We start from the raw sequence: 22,385 nt of genomic DNA on the forward strand, positions 1-22,385 counted from the left end.
CTTCTGGTCCTGCTGTAGCCTCTAGTGACCAGATACCATAGCCACGGGGATGCAGATGCCCCCTGGTACCTGATAGCACAGAGAGGTTCGTGGTTTTGCTCCACTTGCCTCCTAGCACTCACTTTTTTGGTTGCTTTTGAGCCTTGGGCTGATGCTTTCATTGAACGCTCCTGGCTTGCTCTTGCCATTGCCCAACATGCTGAGCCCCACTGTGACCTGGTTTGAGCATCAGTGAATGGGCTCACTCTTACAAATTCACTCTGGCACTGTGGTCCTTCTTTTCAGTGTCATCTCTTCACTGTTGGGGCTGTGGCACGTGTAGCACTAGGCTGAGAGATCGGGCTCATGTGCTGTGGCTGGGGAGGCTGTGGCTTCCTCCTTGACACAATGGGAAGGTGGCCTTGAGTCTGCAGGGTATAATGAGCCTCTGCTCTGTCCAGGTGGTGCTCAGCACCACTCCCTGCAGAGCTGGATTGCTGCAGTCAGATCTTGTGCCGCTGCCCTTTTCCTTGGAATGCCCGGTGGTGCCGCAGTGTGACTGCAATTCCAATTGCCCCTGCCTGGGAGGAATGAGGTGCGCACGTGCGCACACACGCACTCCTGCACACTCACCGAGGCTCTTCTGATTTGTATGCTGGTCAAGCTGGATTCAAATGACAATCCTAATTATGTTTGCCTCCTATATGATGAAGGTTACGTTTCTGACTGTTGTTGCCGGGCTGGAAATGTAATTGATTAGCGTTTATGGAGGGAAAGAGGATTAAGGCGGTGGTGAGGCTGTGCTGCCAGACGCTGCACTGCCCGCCTCGCATTTTCACAGCTTCAGCTTTTGTTTGCCTGCACACCAGCTCCCAAGTTATTATTTCTGATAGCTCTGAGCTTGTTGGCAGATCCCTCCAAGCCAAGCCTCCTGCAAGGAAGGGAGTTGTACCCTGAAGCTGCCTGCAAACTGCTGGTCCAGGCTCCAGGGTTAATAACGTTGTCCCTAGAGGCAAATGCACCTGCTGTTTGGCCATGGGCTGTTGTAGGGGAAATGTATGTGGGGAGCTTCACAGCCCAAGCACCCGTAGACCCTGGACTGATCAAAACAGCACAGACCAGGAGAAGTCATGACAGGGAAGCTTCAGGGAAGAAATCCCTTTGATGGTTGCGCAGAGTACGTGGAGGTAGGGAGATAGAAAATGAATGCGGCATCAGATGGGCTGTGGTCTCTGGGAGTTCCTGCAGCATCGAAGCTGGCAGCCGCGACTGCATGCAGACAGACACTGCTGAGACTGCACTCGGTGCAGAAATGGTAGCAACAGCCCATGTAATATTAATCAGGCTCTAAACCTTTAGCCTCTTGCAGCTGAGGCTCTCCTTGCAGCCCCTGAGGCCACTCAGTGTTTGGGTTTGAGGCGTGCATCTGTTTTAAAAATGACAGGGTTCTGCTACGTAATGATGGACTCTGGTCTGCTCATTATTGGGCAGATTAATGAGGTTCCAGCAGGGCCCATAAAAGCAGATTTGTGGGGCTGTACATTGCCCGCAGAGACAATCTTAACAACTCGTGATCTTGTGGTCACAGTTAAATTGGACAGCGTTGCTGCAAGCACAGGGAAGGTCCCCGCTCAGCTCCAGTGACGCATGGATTAACTTGACTTCTTAGCACAGGAGAGTTCTGAGCTTCCACTGCTTTCATGATTAGTTAATGAGGTATCTGAGGAACATGGGGGATTCCTGTTACCTCCATTCCGGGAGCATGTTGCACTCATTTTATTTAGATAAATTTGATCTTGATTGAATTAAGCCGGACTGTGAGCCTGACTACAATGAGGTGTGAACACCCGATCTCATGCTGAACTGCTGCAGCAGCCTTTGTAACACCTTCTGCTTTTGGTCAGCCCATAGAAGGGAGCCGTAAAGGAAAAAGCAAAGCAAATGCATCCATGGGGCTCTTTCATTTCCAGACTTTAAGAGGCAGAAAAGTCTGATTATAATATCTACCTCTGGGATCCCTTTCTTTGTGTGTACCTCATAAAAATATATCTAAAGAGCTTTTAGAATACCTGGCTTAGAAGTGTCCTCCACAGTTTAAGGCTATAGAGCTACAGCTTCATAAAAGGGTTAAACTATCTCAAGCCCATTCAGGGGAGGCTGAAGGCAGTGCCTGGTGCTGCTAAGCTTCTTTTGGAGCTTGAAACCGCTAAGTGCGCAGATTATATTGGCTCTAAGCATCTTAGCAGCAGTGCTAAACTGCTAAGAGCAACCACAGGCCTCCGTGGGAGGACGTGGACCCGGTGTGGGCGGCCAGGCAGCTGGACTGAGGCGTCCGGTCGGGGCAGGCACAGTGCATGAAAACGCTGGCAGCCGTTTGAGTGGCATCTGCATAGGAAGCTTTGGCAGATTGAAGCGAGTCCAGCCATCAGGATGACACATGAGATATCCTCCTGCTGAGGAGGATGACAACACTGACTAAGACTTCCATGTCTCCAAAGACCTCAGCACTTTTTAAACGTTTCTTTCTAGCTTGACTAGTTTTTCTTCATCTGTATCCAAAGGTAGAAAGACATTTCTCAGCTAAAAATACCTCAAGTGCGTAAAGAGTAGTAGATAAGTACAAGAAGCAAGGCTTGAAGTGGCAACTGGAGCATAAAAGCCTTCTCTGAAGCATTTCCTCCCCTGCCTAGGAAGCTTTCAGAGCCAGTGACCCAGCAGTCAGCCTTTGATGGGTGATGACAAGCAGGTCTCCAAGTCTGATGGTGAAAGCCTAGTGTTGCAGAGACTCTCCGGCTGTTCTGTGCTGCTTGGCCAGTCGCTGGACACTGGCCTCGAGCTGACCCTACAGCTGTCATGGATGTCCCTCAGCTTGTGTCCTGGTCACCAGTGTCACCTCTCCAGTCACTGAGCCAGATGGACCCATTGCTCTCTTTAAACCATTGAGGGATTTGGGTATTCCACTCTGGCATCTGATTTCTGTTTTCTCTTTCACCTCAGACTCTCTGAGGGATTTCCCCCGTGGAGTTTTCATTCTGGTGATCCCCAGGGCAGTGCCACGAGCAGCAGGCACAGCAGGAAAGTGCTGCCCACCTCAATCTTCTCCAGGTGCTGCAGCGCAGCCCATCCATTGCTGCAGCACAGCCCATCCAGTGCCGCTCCCTTCAGCAAACAGGCTTTGCCCAGGAGCCGTGGCTGTGTTATTCATACCTGGCACTGCTGAGCTGCTCAGCACAAAGGCTCTTTTGGACTTTGCCAGGTTTGGGTTTGGTTTGGATAACGCCTCTGTGTGCCACTTGTGCCCAGTGCACACAGCTCGCTGCTTGCCTCAGAGCTGTCCTGCACCCACCGTCCCTCGTGCTGCACTGCGGCGGGAGCCTTCCAGCTAAGGCTGTCAGAGCCCGTGAGCCTCACCAGCTGCCTTAACTGGGTTAACCTTTGGAGTAAAGTGGATTTCTAATGCCAGGGCAGCAGAGGCTACTGTACAGCCTTCCACCTTCCCTGACTTTTCTCCTAGCTGTAAATAATGCTTTGGCATTTTCAGAGTTTACCACAGCAGTTTTACGTGGCTGAGCCCACGTTTGCCTCATCGCGTCAGGCCACGTGGTTCACTCATTAGGAATTTCATCCACACCTTAAAGAAACTGAGGAAGATGAGGTTGGGAAGGAGAGGAGGGAGCTGGGCTCTTCTCCCAAGTGACAGGGGACAGGACAAGAGGGAATGGCCTGAAGCTCTGCCAGGGGAGGTTCAGGTTGGATATCAGAAAAAAATTCTTCACAGAAAGAGTCATCGGGCACTGGAACAGCTGCCCAGGGAGGGGGTCGAGTCGCCTTCCCTGGAGGTGTTTAAGGAACGGGTGGATGAAGTGCTGAGGGACATGGTTTAGGAGTGTTAGGAATGGTTGGACTCGATGATCCAGTGGGTCCTTTCCAACCTGGTGATTCTGTGATTCTGTGAAGGTTCTGGGCACGGGTCCTGCCTCTGGGGTTGCAGGCAGCAGTGCTGAGAAGGAAGAAAACCTGAAAGAAAAGTGAGCTGATTCCGAGGAGCTGCCTATGACAAATGCTTTTAAGAGCAGTGACAAGCGCCTCCGTCCTTCGCACCATCATCCACGGGCGAAGGCGAGGTGCTGGGTGCCGCTCCCCCGCCCTGAGCCGCTGCTGGGGTACCCCTTGGCGTCTCCCCCCGTGCTCCCAGATGTCAGGAGGTCTTTATTACCCTGCAGTGTGTCAGCACGGTTGGTCCAGGGAGGATTTCCCATTCTTTTTGATGCAGTCTGAGCCAAACGTAGGGCTACTCTGTGACCAAGGTGTCGGGGAGCCCGTTCGGGGTGAGGGACAGCAGGGCATGTCCGGGAGGCAGCGGCACGGTGCCAGACCCTTCCCGCTTCAGGGCAGCACAAGGCAGGACGGGATGGGATGCTGAGGGGATGCCGCAGGGCAGTGGCGAGCAGGGCGCCCCGTGGAGGGGATCCCCTCCTGGGATGGTGCTGCTGGCAGCGCGTCCCGCCTTGTCCCAAGGCTCGCCGTCTCTGCATCATCTCCTGCCATCTGTGCCATCTAGTGCCCAGTACAAGAACTGGGACTGACCCAGCCTCTCGCCCACAGGGGAACAGCGGGCAGCTCTGGAGAAGAGGCTCTCCTCTCCCTGGGCCCTGGGCCAGGCGGGGATGTGCTGGGAGGACCCCTGAGATGCCGCACCGCCCACATGGAAAACCCCACTTAGCTCCAGGTAGGCTCGCAGCGCGCAGGTGTGTCCGGGGGCGGTGGAGCGGGAGAGCGGCTCCGGCCGGAGCCTGGAGGTGAGGCGAGCCTGGGCACCCCGTGCTGCCGGGGCTCCAGGTAGGGACAGGAGGGCTCGTAGTGCTGGAGAATCCTGCCTTGGCTTTTCAGGCGTTGCATTCCGCTGCACACGTGTGTTAGGGGATGAAAATGCTGACCTCTGGCCGGAATCCCCCCGGCTGGACAGCCCGCAGAGCTGTTCCAAGGGGAATACAGTTAGCGCTACTGGAGTGAGCACCCTTGACCGTGAAACGCAGGGGGTTTAATATAAGCACAGGTTGTTGGGCATAAGCTTTTTTCCACTCTTTCTTAGGTAAGTGCCTCGTGCTAAATTATTGGGTTTTTTTCAAGAAGCTTCTATAGCTGTAGCTTGATTTGCCAGCTTTGATTCTTAGCTCTGCCTCTGTCCTCTTTATCCTTTTCAAAGGAATACTTTGCTTTGTACAGACCCAGTTTCATTTATAAGCTCTAAAGAAAAAGGGATGAATCAGGAACTAAAGAATTTTTGTTTCTTTCTTGCTGCATATTTTTTCCCCCAAAGCTGTATAATTTAAGTGCAAAGAGCTGCTAGCTCAGACCCATCGGGATGTACCTACCCTTCGTGTAGGTCTGTCACAGCCAGACATTACATATTGCTTTGCACTGAATTTCATCTGCTCTCACTTGCCCTGTTTCACAGATGTTTCCAAGTTTCCCACAAGCTCTTTGAAATATCCCCAGATCCTTTGCCAGCTCTGTACATTATCTCCTGCCATCGCGTGACTGGGCCATGAATAAGCTGCCCACAGCACCCATAGTGCACCCAACTTTGCTTTTCCACCCCAAGTTTTGATCCTTTGTTCTTTGTAACTTGTATTGGGCTAGAAGTGATTATCTGATATCTGCTTCCCAGAACTTCTCGTTACCACTTCAGGGACTTAGCAATAAAATGGTTCAAGGAGCAGATGAACATATTCTCGTTCTCGGATCACATCTGGGAGCCTGTACACTCTGCTCCTCTTTGCTTGTGAATGGTATTGCTGGTTTGCTCCCTTTGAAGCCCAGCAGGTTTGCCTCTCCAGGATGGATTGTGCAGGCGCGCCTCATGCTGCTTCTGAAATGCAAGTTTTCCTCCTCGTTTATTTTTTTCTCTTGGTATTTAAGTCAGCCCAATTGCTTAGGAAGTCTGAACAGCCTTTTGAAATCTAAAAGGGCAGAATTGCCCCTCAGCATCCGATAAGTAGCTGCTGTGGTGATGGCTCAGTGGCTTTGGAGCTGGTATGCTCAGGGCTCTCCTGGGGCTGCGATTGATCTTGGCACGTTGTAGCTTTTGAAGAGACAGATCTTTGAAACTGGGGCTCCAGAAAGTCATTTAAGGATGTGTTTGCATCCTGCTGAGCACTGAAACCAGGAAGATTTCAGTGGGAAGGAAACTCATCTTGAAACAGATGCATTGTTTATCTGCTTTCCTTAATGAGCACTCCATCTTCCTGGAGGTGGTGTTCTCCGAAGCATCTCCCTGGCAGGGAGAGGCCAGTGCTGGAGTCAAGGTCCTGCTTGCCTGATGCTTAACTGGTCCCAGCTGTGCTCGGGGAGCTGTTTCTAAGGGGCCCAGACTCGGGGCAGGTGTTTTGCATTTGCACACCCGCAGCCACTCCTAGGAGAACTGTGTGAGCAGGACAGAGGGAGGGTTGGTTCTTCAGTGAACTCTTGGCTTCTTACAGGTCTGTAGGCACCTTTACTGCCATTTCTCACTTTTTTTTTGGATTCATAATCTCTAGGCTTTATGTTCTTCCTTGTGTAATTCACTCCCAACTCTCTTGGTGTGCCATAGGCTGCACAGGCTTTAAAGTGTCTGTGTGAGAGGGGAGCTGGCAAGAGTCCTTGCTGCGGTTTGTCCTGAGAGCCCCTTAGCTGACAGGGAAGCCCAAGATCTCTGTTTTACGTGCAAGGAAATGGAGGCTCAGACAGGCAATGGGATTTAGTGCAGTCATTTAGCAGCAGAAACAGGAGTGACCTCCCCAGCCCTGTGACCCCAAGGCTCCATGTTTCCCTTCAACCAGCCCCTGCAGCAGAGTCACTGCTGGTGCCTGGCTGTAACCTGGGGAGGTTTGGTGCAGGGCACTTGTTCCTCTGTGCTGAGAAGGTGCTTGGCTTTCCACGCAGGATGCTGCCTCGTGGCACTGAGGCTGTGCCGGGATATCGTGGGGGGCTGAGGCTCGGGCAGGGCTGAGCTCATGGCTGGTTGGAGCGGTGCAGGGAAGGGGTTGTGTGGCAGCTGGGCTCCCAGCTCCTCAAACGTGTGTCCCAGCTTTAATTACAGTGACACTGCTGCCTGGCTTTAATTAGCAGTTGAGAAACTCTGAGTGTGACGTTAATAAGCTGAGAGTAATGCAATTTCTCTTTTCTATAAGAGATGCTTTGCAAACAAAAAACATAATTAAAAAGCACGCACAGAAGGGAAACAGTGATGGTGCCGTGGTGCGTTACTGCTGTACGTGCAGTGTGTCTGCTACATGGCCTGACCTGGCACAGGGGTCCTTTTGGTCTTCATGATGGGGCTCCTGAGGGACCAACATGTAAAAACTGCAGGATTTGGCTCAATTGTGGGTTTTACAAAAGGCTCTTCCTGGTCCCTTTTGATATGACATTCCTTGATAAGGTTGAGTCTCCTGGGTGTCATCATCCCCATTGCTTCTCATTCCTGTCACCATTGTGTCTCTGTGCTCTCCCCACCAGCCCAAATTAGCTCAGGCTGGTGGGATTGCTGTGGTGGAGGGCAGCTGGGGGGCAGGAAGCCCTTTCAAGAGCAGCCAGCGTTGCTGGTAGCCTCGGATCTGGATGGCTGGACCGAGTCCTGGACACTGCCTCTCTCCCCTGCTCCTTCCTGCTCTCTTAAAAAAGTAATTTCTTTTATCTTGTGGTCTCTGCCCAGTCTGCCCTGCCCCGCTGGGATTCCAAGCTGATTTCTGGCCATGGGAGCTGTTGTGGAGCAGCAGCCCCATCGAGTCCCCAGGATGAAGTTGTCCTCAAACCCTGTTACGCACCAGGCTGACCTCAGCCACAAATCGCCCCCCTTCCCTGGTGCTGTGGGGCAGCTGTGCAGAGGCACAGTGGGAAACGGGCACAGTGGCTACTAGAAAATGGGTATCCCCTCTCCCCAGACATCAGAGGGCTGAAGTCGAGGATGTGTGCCCACCATCTGGTCGAGGGAGGAGAGTGGGAATATCACCCCTGCCTGTGGGAACCCCTTGGCCTCTGCCTGCAGGGGAATGTGAGGGACTTTCCCCAGGGAGGCCACTTGCCCCTGCAGATGTTCATTTATGCTTCATAATGGAGGCTCTCTTAACGCAGGACCTGTGGGAGACTCCATGACCTTTGAGAGTGCAGAGCCAGTGAAATGTCTGGGATTTCCCGTCTGTCACGGTTTCTCCCTGCCGGGGAGCAGTGGTTGGGGTCCTGGGTTGATACAGGACAGTTCAAAACAGTGTGCTCCTCCAACCCCTTTGTGCTGAGCTGTGCAGGTGTGGCTGGCCTGCTGCCCACCCTGCCACCTGATCGCAGCCCCGGCACCACGAACAAAGCCTTCACCAGAAACGAGGCTGAAATGTGGTAATGAGATCTGTGATTCCCAACGGCAGTGGAAACAAACACTTTGTTTAAAGCTGCCTCGGTGACCCAGTGAAAATAGTTCCCAAGCAGCACCTGAACAGCCACCAGTGGCTCTTTGCTCCTTCAGTGCCTTCAGAGACAGGTGGGTCCCCACTGCCACATCATCCAAGCAGCCTCACAGTGCGCAGTGGTGGAAGCAGGACCAGCCAGATCTGGGGCCAGCAGATGTGGAGATGGCTGCTCTGCTCCTTTGCCCTGTTCCTCTCAGACAGGTTATGGCCCTGACCCTGCCCTGGGGCAGGAGCTGCTAAGGATCTGGTTGAAAACTTGGCATGCTGAGGTAACCCAGGACTGGTTCTGGCTTACCAGGGTGTGCTGGATTTTATGCTGAGAGTTTCTTTTGTTGTTCCAAGAGCAGCAGGGCTGATACTGCAGCAAGAACTGCTGCAAGAGACAAGAAGTTCAAGGCTTCCTGAGAAGCACAGCTCTTCTGAGGTGAAGGCTGAGTGGGCTGCACGCACAGATTGCTGTGGAGCTGAGCATCTGGTCAGTGTCTGTTCATGTCCAGGAATAAATCGGAGCCTCACGTCTCTGAGTCCCAGTGGTTCTTAAACAGAACAGACAGAAGATGTGTGGGTCTGCGTGGTGAACCTTGGCTCCTCCTGGGAGAGGTCCTGATTCTCTGGGTGTAGGGCCCACAGCTCTGGTTGGACTTTAACAGCAATTAGTGACCCAACAACTTTCTCCAGTCACCTGAGTTTGCTGTTACGTGACAAACACTTCGAACTTCTCCCAAGCTCCTCTGCCACAATCTGATCTGCTGTCACTTTTCACAAGGAGACAGAGCTGCCTTCATGTTTTATTCATGCCCTTTTTACAGGAAGGGAGAAACAAGAACAGCAGCAAAAACACCAGCCCACAGATCTCCAGGCACCGCGATCATCGTCAGCCTCTGCACTTGTCACTTCCGACTGTGCCTGGATCCACTGTGTACATTGAATGTAGGACAGAGCAGAGCGGGGCTGTCTAGCAATGCGCTTAGAGGAGCCTGGGGGAAGATTCCTTACCCCAGCCCAGGCACTGACCTGCTCTGTAGCCCTCGGCAAGATTGTCTATTGCCCTGTGGGGATTTTGTCACATCGGCCTGTAAGGCTTCCTGGCCCTGCAAGTAGCTTAAAAATGCTGTTTAGTGGTAAAGATTTTTGTTGTGACAATGATAGGAATTTAGCTGCAATCTGGAGAGATGATGGAGCTTGGGGATGTTCCTGTAGGTGCGGTGAGCGCTGGAGGCTGTTGGGTAGGCAGCTTTGCACGGTCTCCTCTGCCTCTCCCTCTCTTGCCATGAGTATCGGTGGAGAAATCAGGGAAGGGATGTATTGTGACTCTGTTCTTCCTTCTTGTGCTTGCACCTTGGTTAGAGCTCGCTCTGCCACCCATCCAGAGTGCCCAGGCTGCCTCCAAACTATCCTGTGAAAGAAAGCCCTGCTACACCGTGGGCAATAGGGGAGCTTCCCTTGGGATGGACGGCTCTGAGCCTTCCTGCTTGTGCTGAAGAGCATCTGCCAGGGGTGCAGATTTCTGATAAGGATATTGGAACAACTCCATGTTAATTTGTGGTTTGAGCCCAGCAGCTCCAAAGCCAGGCCCCTCTGAAGCAGCAGAACAAGAGGGAGTGGTTACTGAGTAGTTTATGCAGGGGAGTGCAAATACAGTGAGCAAATCTTGCACATCTAAGAGAGAGATTATTTGTCCTAGGACTAAAAGAACCTCTTGTGCAGCCTTCCTAGCAGTCAGAAGGAGAGCTAACTCATGTACCTGCTTTTGAGTCCCTTGATGCTATTGAAGCAGGCCCATTCCTTAGGGTAAATGAATTCGGAGCATGATTTGGGTGCAGGAATGCTCCTTGCAGTGCATTAAATAGCTCCTAGGCTGGCACAGCACTCCGTGAAGAGGGCAGGGAGAACTCTGTCTGGAAAATAACCTGGAAAGGGGAAAACATCAGAAGGTTCTCCAGTCTAGTTCACTATGCATTGCACAAGCAGCCCTGTCTGGAAGAGTCATTCCCTCATCTCCCTTCCCCACCCAAACCTAAGAACTGGCTGTGGAGGTTCCTGGCGGTGTGGGATTTTAATTCTGTGAGCTGGTGGCATTTGTTTGGGTGCTGTTGCATGATCCTGCAGGCCTTGGTACTGTTGATGGTAGGCAATAGAACTCTGTGAATGCCACTTTGTGAAAGCCTGAGATGGCACCTGCCTTTCTCACTTGCCTCAGCTGAGGAGATACTCACATTTTCTGTTAGACTTGGCATCTCCTCTATAGCTGTTCCAGAGATACCTGGCCAATAATTTACAAGCTCTGAATTAGTCAAACCATGTCCTAATGGCTTTTCATGGTCAAACAAGCTCTTAAGTGCAAGATCAACAAAACTGTACTGAAGGAAGTTGAAAATGAATTCTTTTCTCTTTGGAGAGCAACAGTACATCCTTGAGAGATTTCCTCTCCATTCACAGGCTAAAAGACTTCCTCTTATGGAGAAGGGCAGGATGTGTCTCTTAAGAGCTTCCCAGGTCAGTGTCCAGGACACCACCTTTTATGGGATGCATGCTCCTTCTCCACAGATCTCCCAACCCCTCTGGCCATGGAGCTGGGCAGTGCTCCAGAGGCGGCTTGCTTTGAAGACTGCAGGAATGGGTTTTTCCCCACCAGGGTGGAGATGGGGACAACAACTTTGTAATGCAAAGGGTGTCCTTGCTGTCAGGGCTCGTGCCACAGGCAAACCCAGAAGCTGGCAGAGCATTATCTGATGCATGAAGAAAAGGAAAGAAACAACTCTGCCAGTACAGATTCACTCCTGGGACCACCCAACATCAAAGTATTGTCTCCATTCACATCTGATCATTCCTTGCTCTCCACCCTCTGTGCCGTTCCCTTCACTGTGAGAAAGTACAACACGGAAAGTTCTTGACCACTGTGTTCTTCGCGCGCCCCGTGAGCCAGCAGTTCTCTGGGGACGGGGAGGGGGAGGGTGGCATGCCTTCACTGCTCAAAGATACGTCTTCGTTACATCACCCTGGAGTTCTGACCACTCCCAGATATAAAGTCTTGCTGCCACTCTGCTCAGTGTGAGGATTGTGCTTTTGAAATCCCTGTGCCTGAAACCCTTGAAGGGGCAATAGAGCAAGGCAGAAGCTCTTTCTTTTGGTGTCACTAGCAGAAAGTGAGCAGCACCCAGGAAGAAGAGAGCTTTTAAAGTAGTGAGTAAACATAATGATTTTATCTTATTATCTCTGTATTTTGTTTGGGTTGGGGTGTGAAGTAGAGGAGTTGTTTGTTTCCCTTTATTATGTACCTTTCCAACTCTTTAATCATACTTTATTAAAGTATGCCTTTGTTTCACAAGCCTTCAGGCTCAGGTTTGAAGAGCAAGTGTTTATAGGGATTGCCAGATCTTGATCACCTTTGTTGACTTTGGATTCTCTCAGCTGAAGACAGTTGGGTCAGGAGGCAACAGGGTCTCTGTCCAGGCGGTCTGAAGAGCTGCTGATTCACCCCAAGTAACTGAACGCAGTGGCTTGGCAGGGTCAGTAGCGCATCAGCTGGTGGTTTCAAGAGGAATTGTGTGTTCTGAGAGGCTGAGGTAAGAGAAAGGACCTGGGAGTGTAGCGACCTGTTATCTCAATGAGGTCACCGGGAGAGATATTTCACCTCTGCATGGTCCATCCAGCCCTTGAAAGTACCCTCACTACCACCCAACCTGATGTTAATCTTCTCCTTATTGGGTTGAAAAGGTTTGTGGAAGGTTGCTGTGCAAGGTCATAAGACTGAGTCACAATTTGACTGTGGTTTTGTCTGTAGTATGAGTGATGTGGCACACTGATAAGAAGAAATATTCCCCAAATTACTAGAGAGATCAGAGCTGTACAAACACATGAGGAATTCTTACTAAAGCCAATGTCCTGCTGGCAAGTAGTCTTCAGAGAAAGCTGAGTCAAAGGAGTGGGCTGAAACCCGTAGATCTTGCGTACCTCTTCTTTCCACATCCTTCTGTGCTTCTAAATGGTAAGCTGGAAAATGCAGATCCTGTTGGGATGGGGGGATCAAACACTGGCAGGTTTCGTGCCTGGCAGCAAGGTGGATGGTGAGGAGGCCAGTGCAGAGCCTGATAAGCTGCAGGAACAATGGGATGATGCTCGGTGTGGAAAGGCAACACTGTGGAAGACGACAGAGTTCCTGATGCAGAGCAGAAAGATGACTCGGCAGAGCACAGATCAGGGGATTGGTCGGGTATGGGGAAGCTGGCCTGTGAAGCAGAGAGAAATGTCCTGAAACAAACCAAGCAGCCACACTTAGTTCTTTGCAGCTGAAATTTCCTTGCAAAGAATTATCAAGGGCAACCGCATTTGTGTGAGAAGGAACAGATTCTACCCAGAAAAATGAATATTTAGACATATGAAGGACCAAAACAGTCCCCAGGAGACTATGTGCTCCTTACCAGAACAAAAAGAATGGCCACCTCCTATGCATGCTTGGAAAACGAAAACTTGCCCTGCTCTTGGCTGTTTCTTATGCTGTGGTGTCTCATCTCATGCCGATTACAAAAGGAGAATCCAATAGCTCTGGTTGCCTCTCTAGTGAGAGAGGCACAACATCCCCCACTGAAAATCCACTTGGTCCCTGTAGAGCTGTTCTGTTTGGGCTGAAGCCCTTCTAACGCACACTTTCCAGGACCAGGGCTCTTCTCTCTATTCTGGCACACGGTCCCAGTCCTGGGCTGCATTTCGTGATCCAGCTGTCCACAAGGAGTAGGAGTTGGACCATGGCTACTCTAGGAGAGGCAAAGTTATCCAGACCGTGGCAGTTAAGACACTCTTCTATCTGTAGAGTCTTGATTTAGCGCAGTCAGGTGGATTTAAGCAAGTAGCTACAATTTTTTTCAGCTGGAAACTGAACTCTTTTCCAAGTTGTGCTGAGGAGGTGGAAACCTCTTCAGTGAATGCAGCCCTAGACCATGGATTGTTTTGGAATCAAGGTTTTTAGGGTTTTTTCTTCCCTTGACCAGATGTTTTACAGTCTATAAAATAAATTGTCACCTGCTATGGCAACAATATTAAATAAAACTTTCTGGAAGGGAGCTTCAGTGGACGTGGTCCACCTGCAGCAGGCAGTCTAAACCGAGGAAAGCCTTGGTGCTGCTGCAGGAAGGCGGGTCTGTTAACTGCTCCCCTTTGGTGGCCTGGCAGAAAGGTTTTGCTGCAATGCAAGGGCTTCCCAAAGCTGATAAATAGATATATGTTAAATTGGTGCAGGTTTTGGAAACTGTGGAGCTTGCCATAAAATTTATAAGTAAAAACTGAGTGTAGATAGCAGAAAGATGATAAATTGAGGCAGAGTGATAAAAGAAGACTAACCTTGAACAGTAGTCACCCTTTTCTGGGAGGGAGGGGTGGAAGGTTTGCATTTATCATCAGGTAGGACTTGAAATGAGATAAGGTTTCATGAGTTGGTCCTTGTTACTGTAATTATGCTCACTTTGGCATTCTGAGTTATTAGAGAAAGCAACTGGAACAGAAAATAGGAAAAAGCGTTACCATCCCTTATTATCAAGCTCAAGAAAGTGGTCTTACAAATCAGAACACCACGAGTGAGCTGTTTCTTCTTCCATGCATGAATCCTCTCTGGCTGGCAGAACAAGGTGACACACAGTGTAGAAAAGTCCTTCCAAGGAGAGCTCAGGAAAGAGCATTTTGTGCTGACCTTCTTTGTAACCTAAGCTATACAATCTACGTGTCAGTACAGCTCCCTGATCCGCATATCTGACACCACTGCCTCATCATCATCTCCTTGAGATTTCTCTCTCCTACACCTGGAATGTCATTAGGGTTATAATCACTTTACAAGAATCCGATTCCTTTGGGATCATAACAATTCTATTAGCATGCCAGCGGCATGAGTCCTTGATGTCTGAAAAGTACAGCCTCAAAAGGTTTTATCAAAACTTTCCCCTCTAAATGCATCCCAGTGGCCTTTCTCAAAGGCAAATCTTGCATCCTCCCGCACAGCAATGGAGAATGCCTCCAGCCATGCCAGAGCCTCGGCAGCCGCCCCCCGTGGCACTGGTCTGGCACCGCTACTTCAGCTGCCTGCAGGGAGAACAAAACCCGCACTAAACATATTGCTGTGTGGCTGGCAAGAAAGGATTAACAAACCTCCTTGTTTACCAGCTATCTTTAATTTCTCTGGCCTTTGCTCCAGGGAGGAGCGCGCACCCATGGATGGTTGCAGGAAACCAGACTTGACAAACTGATAGCACATGAAGTGCATTTTCTCTTGAGAGTTCCCCAGGGTTTTTTCAGCTGTGATCTCTCTCATCCATCAGGGTTTCTATGTGGCGTTTAGCTTAAATGAGCGCTGCTCGCTACCCGTGCAGCTGGTACGTATCTTCCCCTGGCTGCCCTAAATGTGGAAGAGTGGAGCAAGGGGGTGGCAAGGAAACTGTTATCTCGTGGGAAGAAGCCTCTTAGTGTTTCTTAGCATCTTTGTATTTTCTGGGCGCTGAAGATAATGTTCAGTGCTTATGTGCAGGTGTATTGAATTGCAATATCACTCTGTTAGAAAGGAAAGTGTCAGATAAAAGCTAACCCACAGCATGAGGACGTCTTGTAACAGCTTCTGTTCTAACAATGCATTAGTGGAAACATCAGGAAATGGAGACCTTGGATTGCAAGTTCTGGCATAAAAAGGAGGAGTCTGGACAGGAGATGTGGTTGCGTGACCGGAGTTTTTGAAATGTTGCTTCATGAAATTCCTGTGGAAAAAATCAATAGGGGTGGGGGAAGAAGGAAGAGAAAAACTACCCAGAAGTGCTTGTGGGTCACATGATGCCTTTCAGCATCTCAGGTTCTATAACAGAGCTGGGAGGGCATCGCTTCACGTGCTGACAAATGCTCTCCTCTAGAAGAAGGAACACACAGAGGCTTTGCTCTTTCCTCATGTTTCAATGCGATAGTGCATGCTAGCTTGGATGTTGAAGGTGACCGCGTCGTGAACATCACAAACGGAAAGAAGTGGCCAGCCCTGCAGGAGGTACTTTTCTCTAATTGGTAATGGTTTGAGATGTTGCAATTAACAAGACAGCAATGCACCTGCATTAACCGTGATGTTTCTGTTTGAGGGATGGCTTTGCTGCTTGAAACGTGCCAGGCTGAGCTATCCCAAGACAATCTCTTAGATTAACTCCTAGACAGAGATAGTCTTTGATACGGTCAACTATGTACAGCTGATGTGAGGCAGTTGTGCAGAGCCAGCTATTGGCTGATCCAAATCAGGAACACTAACTTCGGGTTTCGTGACTGACCCCATCCTCAACTCTACATGTGTGTAAGTGAAAGAGTAACTTGCTGAGGAGCATCCAATTTGTTCCAGCTCTGTGCTGGTAAGAGCAAGCCGCAGATAAGAGTGCTTTGCCCTTGAAGAAGGACATAGGAATTTGGTTAGTTTTGGTGGCTCACTGTTATAAAACTCATCTTTCAGCAGTGGGAGCGAAGAGCAGTATTTGGATAATTATGTGGTGACAGGAAGACTCTCTTCTGATGTAGACCTACTTCAGGGCCATAGTTTTATAGTTCTAAAGTTGCTATTAAGCATAAACCCTGGTACCATTATAATTGGGGGGGTTAGTAAATTGAGAAAAGCATTGGGTTTTGTAGATTGCATCTTAAATTCCCCTATAAAATATTCATCATTTAATATTAAAGGTGTGACAGACTGCTCATTTGGGGCAGAGAGCATCTATCTTCCCACACTGCTTTTCCAGATGATAGCTGGTTTGGAACAATTCCTGCCACAGCCTTTTCTGTGGAGCATGTTGAGTCCCACACCAATAAGTTAGATAGAGCAGGAGCAGTATGTGTTACTGACTGACTGTGGCCCGGACTCAAAATATGTGCTTTAGGCCGGCCAGGAGAAACAACAGATCATCAAATCCCTCTGAGCCTGAATAATATCTCCTGTGCCTGCATCTACTTCCTAGAAAGCTCCCATTTTGGCTCAGGGTATCTTGGATGACAGCAATATAACCGAAGAGACCTGCCCTCTCGAGGCAATGTCTTGAAAGAAGTGTTTGAAAGTCCTCTTTGGAAGGGCTTTAGTACGTCTTCCAAATACCTAAAGGCTGGAATGCTCATGTTTCATAACATTGGTTCTGCCAAATGTAGATGTTAAACGGAATCCATTTTGTTGCTATTACAGGAAGGGAGATGTAGTTTGGAGCAGAGGAATTATGGTTCACATTCCCCAGAACTTTTACTCTTGGAACTAGGCTAAACTCTGTTAACGAGTTGTTGCAGTACGGCTACCACCTTCTGAAGTTTGGAGAGATCCAGCATATCAAAGGCTGGAGTGGGGCACAGGGACTGAACAGCTTTGCAACTGAGCCATTGATCATCTGACTGATCCTGGCAGGTCCATGGACAGCATCTAGCACTGCTGACTGGCGCCCAGTCTTCACATCATCCCATGTGTGTAGGGCAGGCTGCTGGCTGAGAAGCAGGCTTAAGACCTGTGGGTTTGAATCTGTGCTGTGCCCACATTTTGGGTGAGCTGGGATTTGCTTGTGCTGTGTTCTGGGTGAGCAGCCAGCTCTTGTGTTGAAAGGTGAGTGAAGTTTCCAGCACGCCCTGGATAGCAGCAGTGGCATAAGCTTTGGTAGCTGAGCCCTCAGCATCCAAAGGCAGTTGGTGCAGCTCACCACTTGGAGCCTGGGTCTTGCTGGGGTTTATCTGTGCTCCAGCAGCAGGAGAGCCGCAGCCCTTGAGCCGTGACTGTGCTGCAAGACTTGGCGTAAGCAGGCGCGTAGGATTGTTGCTTAAAAGCCTCAGTGAGGTTTAGTGATGGGGGGCAGGTTTCTTCATCACCACCTTCCTGCCCTGTCGTTCTTTCTGCCAGAGGGTGCTGCTAGGGGGGCAGGAGTGGCAGAACAGGAATTGCATCTTGTTGTGGATGGAATATTAATCCCAACTAAAAGCAATGACGGCGTAAGGTAGTGTGTAGCCACGGTTGCTGAGGAGCAGACATGTGAGCGCATTAGGTGCCTGTTCACACTCGGCAGAGAGGTCATTCCCACAGAATGTAATCACAGCTGAGTCTGCCACGGTGCCTGGGTTTGAGCTGTCAGGCACAGACACGCTTATAACCCACTCTCTTTTCGAACAGCAAGGATGACGGTTGGGCAAGAGGGATGTGAGGGTCTGTGTGGAGACTGGAGCACTTCTACTCAAGAGGCCCACATATTTGCTCCGTTGCAGAATCAGAACTTAAGAACTAGTGATGAGGCATGGGAAAACCCACATTTGCACCATGAAGTAACTGAACTCAAGAACAGAAACCGATTCTGCTGGTGATACACAACCTCTGTCACTGCTAAAATACGCATTGTAAAAGGCATGGGGTCTTGACTCTTCACCTGGTAGATGATTACTTAGCGTTCCTCTGGTTCTGTGAAGTCACACATAAATGAGTTTCAATGGGTCAATCAGTGAGCAGAGCAGCACAAATATCCAATGCTATGTCACGCTTTGAAGGGAAGATAAGTGCTTGTGTGACAAGGATATGCGGTCCATGGACAGGGGTTCACTGCCTGAGAAAGGGCATTCAAAGGGTATTGGTACATCAAAATCTCTACAGAAGGACAGGACGGATTCACAAATACTCTTGAGAGATAAGCATAAGAACTTCATAGTTTGAAGTTCCAGTTTAATACAGAACACATCTCCTGCCTCGTTGTGGGACCTGGAATTGACCACACTTCAAATATCTGCTGCTTTTGAATTCCAGGTACCTCAGTATTCAAGTCACCGCTTCCTACAGAAACCTGTGTGAGGCTTGGATCGGGAATTATTTCCTTAGGTGCAAGAGATGGTTGTTAGTAACTTAGTTAAAGTGTCTAGACGGTATCACGTGGGCAAGGTGGAAATGGTTATGGAAAAGATACCCACTGGTCACCATGAAGACCAGTTTCCAGTAGGAGATTCTGTCTGCCTGTGTCTAGCAGGAGCAGAGTCCTAATCAGAGGCACCCTGCTGACAGCTAATCTTAAGTCATAGTAAAAGGCGTGAGGGGATGAGATATTTAGCACATAAAGTGTAGATCGGAATCTCCAGTGGCTGACATTCCTGTCATATTGCAGTAACTGCAGGGCAAGGCTGCACAGGGAGGCTTGCAGGGGGCAGACCTTTGCGTGTGAGCACAGGGCAGAAGGCACAGGGAAACGGAACCTTTTCTTTAGGGACTGCTCTCAAGATTGATTAGGAAGTTTACATCCCTCTTAACAGAGCCAGAGAGGAGCAGGTGTGCATGTGGCGCTAACAGGGTCAGTTTTCTGCTGTCTAGGCACACAAACCCTTTAGCGGGTAGAAGCACTGTATCCGAGCCCTTCTAGTTCTGTCCGAGAGTGAAGGTGTGTACAGCCCGTGCCAGTTCACCCACCACTGCTTTGGGACTGTTCGTGGGGAGGCACAAAGACCCCAGTTGGAGAGCTCTGACCTGGTAGGCAGGAAGCAGGTTTGAAGTTACAACTCTGTAATCTTACAAAATCCTTGTTGGGTAAGGTGTTTATCCCCTGGCCTTTGGGTGATTATGGCACACATTCACCTACCAGAACCCAAGAACTGTAAATTGTGTAAGGAAGAAGTGGCTGATTGGGAACAGGCAAGCTGAGCTTTTGATTCGGTGTGCGAAAACCTCGTCCAAAATGTGGATCCTTTACCCAGTGTGCAACAAGCCAATAATTTATCACTGAGAGAGATGATATTAATTATTTAATGTTGTTGACATATATTAGACTTTGAGGCTCTTCAGAAGAGCACAGCCTCACCCTGTGACAAGATTTGAGATGTCCGGGCTGTTGGTGTGTACCACATGCTGCCTGGGGAGAGCAGGGCTGGTGGCTCTGAGCCAATGACCAAGGGTGGCTGCTGGGCTGGGGTGGTGGGCAAGGACTCCGAGGAGTGTGTGCTGAGGGATGTTGCGCTTGCATTATGGGTTCAAGGCAGAAGCCTATTTGGTTAAAGTTTGTGGTTAACATATTAGGTGTGATCAGTGGATGCTTTCTTCCCTACTTCATTGAAGAACAAGGCAGTGCCTGACCATGCCTGGACTCCTTTGTCATCCTCTGAAATCTCCCTCCCCTTTTTTCTGGCTGGCACATCTCATCGTTCTCCGCTTTCAGTTCTCCTGGCGTGTTCCCTGAGCATGGCAGGTTCCTCATGTCCACAGCACCCTGCAGCCCTCCTGGCAGAGGGCTCAGGTCCCGTGCCCCCTGCCTGACATGAGCTCACCTATTGCACTGGGCTCTTTTGTGAAAGATTTGGTTTTGAATTAAATGTGACACATCTGAATGCAGTTCAACAGGGTTGCTCATAAGAGTGTAACCCTGCTACTTGCTGCTCCTGCCCCTCTCCTGATATAAATTAAGACAGACTGCCAAGCTACATTTTAAACTACATGGCTTGGCCCTTTATAACAGTAGAAATAATCATCTTGCTTTGTAGCCCCTGCAGAGCAATTGCTGCTCCAAGCAGCGCTGTGAGATGCTGCTGCTGGCTGAGCTCCTCGCAGCTGGGTTTGGCCAAGTCTGGAGGTTGAAGCCAGCAGCCACAGATGGTGGCTGGGGATCCAGCTCAGGTGGAGGCTCCATCCGCTGCTCCGGAACGGGGCTGGAAAGTCCTGTTCAAGGTCTGTGCACCCACTGGGCAACTGGGCTCTCAGTGGGCAACTCTTATGCGTCTAGGAGATGCTCCCGACTGTCACCCGAGTCCAGAGGGGAGGGGAAAGATGGGAGCATAGGTACAATTGGAGGTTTTTCTGTCTCCTCTCCTGCTCTCGATTAACTTGCCTGACAAGGCAGTAATCTTCGCAGGAGCTCGGCAGCAAAGCAAGCCGTCATGGAGAGCAGCAGCCCCAGCCAGGAGCCCAGGGGTTAACACCCCAGCTCTGCAACTGGAGTCACCCCAGGCTCGCTGGACAGCCCAGCACAGAGCAGCCTTCAGACAAACAAAGTACCTTCTGCCCAGCCAGGGCGCAGATAAAAGATCCCATGGCATTCCTTGTGAAGCGCGAAGACTGCCAGTGCTGAAGCTTAACTCTCGTTGCCAACAAACAAAACTGTCTTTAAACTCTGAGGCTGTGTGTGAGCTATTGTTGGGGACACAATGGCTTCTCTGTTTCCCTGCTCAGGCATCACTCTGCAAACACCACTGGTCTCTTTTAAAAGTAGTTGAGTGTAAATCAAGTTCTAGAACCTGGAAAGAGGTTTCATCCATTTACCTTTTGCTGCCCTCAGTTGACATTTGTTTACAGAACAGCACAGACAGTTGATTTACACCCTGATTTGAGCTGCTTTGCTTGGAGATGGACATCTTTAGTGCTCAGACTGGGACCCACAGATACAGAGCTCGGACAGCAAATGTGTGTCTAATTCAAATAACGGGAGTCGGGGTGAGGTCGTGCTGCTAATCTCCTCCCTCTGAGAAAAGCTTTGCTTTGGCCTCTGGCCCATTTCCTCTAGTGAGCTTGGTCTGGCACTCTCTGCTGCGCTTCTCAACCCCGAGCGTGCTGCTGCTGCAGCCACCGAGGGCTGCCCTGGCTGCTGGAGCTTGCTCTGCTTTGGGCTGTTGAACAACCCGCACAGAGCATGGGTTGGTGGATCCGCTCTTTACCCACGATGTCCCTGATGGCAGATGCTGTGGAAAGCTGAAGGTATCTTGGCTACTGCCAGTCTGCCTCCAGGGTGTGGGCACGAGGTAGTCCTGGACTCCATCGTGTTCCAAAAGAGGCAAAGGGCCTGCCAACGCTTTGTTGGAGGCGGAATCTGGTAAAAAGCCTCTGACTAGTATTGCTGGCTTGCTTGGGAACTTGGTCACAAGCAGTCGGACACTGAGCCCCTGTCCCAGGCAGAGCAGTAACCAAAATGCTTGCTGACCATCTGAAATCGTTAGAGTGTAAAGTCACAAAGAGCACTCTGCTGTCGTATCACCACTGAAAGGGAATGATAGCAGGACGACTTGAACGTCCGCTCCCTCTTGCTGTTCTGCTTCACTTCAGAACACATCATCACCCCAATGTAACTGTCGAGGCCAGAATTGGGCCCCTGCCTGCCCTGGCCACTCCTTCCCAGACTGCCTTTCCACGTACTGTCGTCTACCAAGTCTGGAGGGGAAAATGGTCGATGTGAAAGAAGGTAGATGAAAAATCTGCTCTTGTGCCTGCTCAGCTGCTGCCTCGTTTCCACGTGCCCCAGAAGGAGCAAGGCTGATGATCCTGTTTCTCCCCCCAGGAAGATGAAGAAGCGCTATGTGGTGGCCGGAGTCCTGACCACAGCCCTGCTGGGGCTCGTCCTGGTCCTGGGGCTCTTCTTCGGGCTGCGCTACGAGGCAGCACACACTTACAAGAGGGCAGCCGTGGCGACGGATGCGGGGCAGTGCTCAATAATTGGAAGGTACCCGCTAATTGTGCTGTGACTCTTGCTAGCGCTGGCAGTTCTTGAGCAAGGCAGAGCTGCTGTTTCCCCGACAGCCCAAGGCCAGAAGCTGCCTGGTAGAGATGATCTCTAATCTCCCTGGGCTTTTACAGGGCCTGACCAATGTAACTGCAGCTGCCCAAAGGGAGCAGGCAAAAATTCCCCACATGAACAATGGGAACAAGAGATGCTTTTCAAGCTCCTTTTACAAACCTCTAGTTCTAGGTGCAAACACTGCAGATTTTGGGATGCACAGAGAGTTGTGATTTCTCACGTGTGATGGCTGTGTCTGGGACGCCTGTCCCCAAACCTGCTTTGACACATCTCGGTGTTGTCAAGCTAGTTTGGATGCGTCTCTTAACAATGGCTGCACTGGGACCACTGGGATGTGTTCTCTAAGGTGGCAGAAACTCTAAACTTCCTCCTCCAGAGGAATGTATAGATTGGGTGGGGACAAATGGGCAATGGAGAATGTCACAGCTGCTCTGACGAGATGCCTCCACTGCTCAGGGAGCTCAGATAC

General features: G+C 50.3%; 1 protein-coding gene across 6 annotated transcripts in view; it reads left to right on the forward strand.

Moving 5' to 3' along the window:
* The first annotated feature begins 4,557 nt into the window (after positions 1 to 4,557).
* Positions 4,558 to 22,385, forward strand: part of GGT1 (gamma-glutamyltransferase 1) — a 28,474-nt gene continuing 10,646 nt past the window's right edge. For 3 of the 6 annotated variants that reach the window (XM_009571331.2, XM_054082306.1, XM_054082311.1), the window contains exons 1-2: positions 11,446 to 11,603; positions 21,680 to 21,841. In XM_009571331.2, coding sequence (XP_009569626.1) covers positions 21,684 to 21,841 — 158 coding nt within the window. In that variant the 5' untranslated portion in view covers positions 11,446 to 11,603; positions 21,680 to 21,683. Of the gene's footprint in view, positions 4,709 to 4,759; positions 4,779 to 4,801; positions 4,819 to 11,445; positions 11,604 to 21,679; positions 21,842 to 22,385 lie in introns of those variants that run through there. The other 3 variants (XM_054082307.1, XM_054082310.1, XM_054082308.1) reach the window with 3 other exon arrangements.

Source organism: Cuculus canorus, chromosome 17 (genome assembly GCF_017976375.1).
Source record: "Cuculus canorus isolate bCucCan1 chromosome 17, bCucCan1.pri, whole genome shotgun sequence".
Classification (NCBI taxonomy): Eukaryota; Metazoa; Chordata; class Aves; order Cuculiformes; family Cuculidae; genus Cuculus; species Cuculus canorus.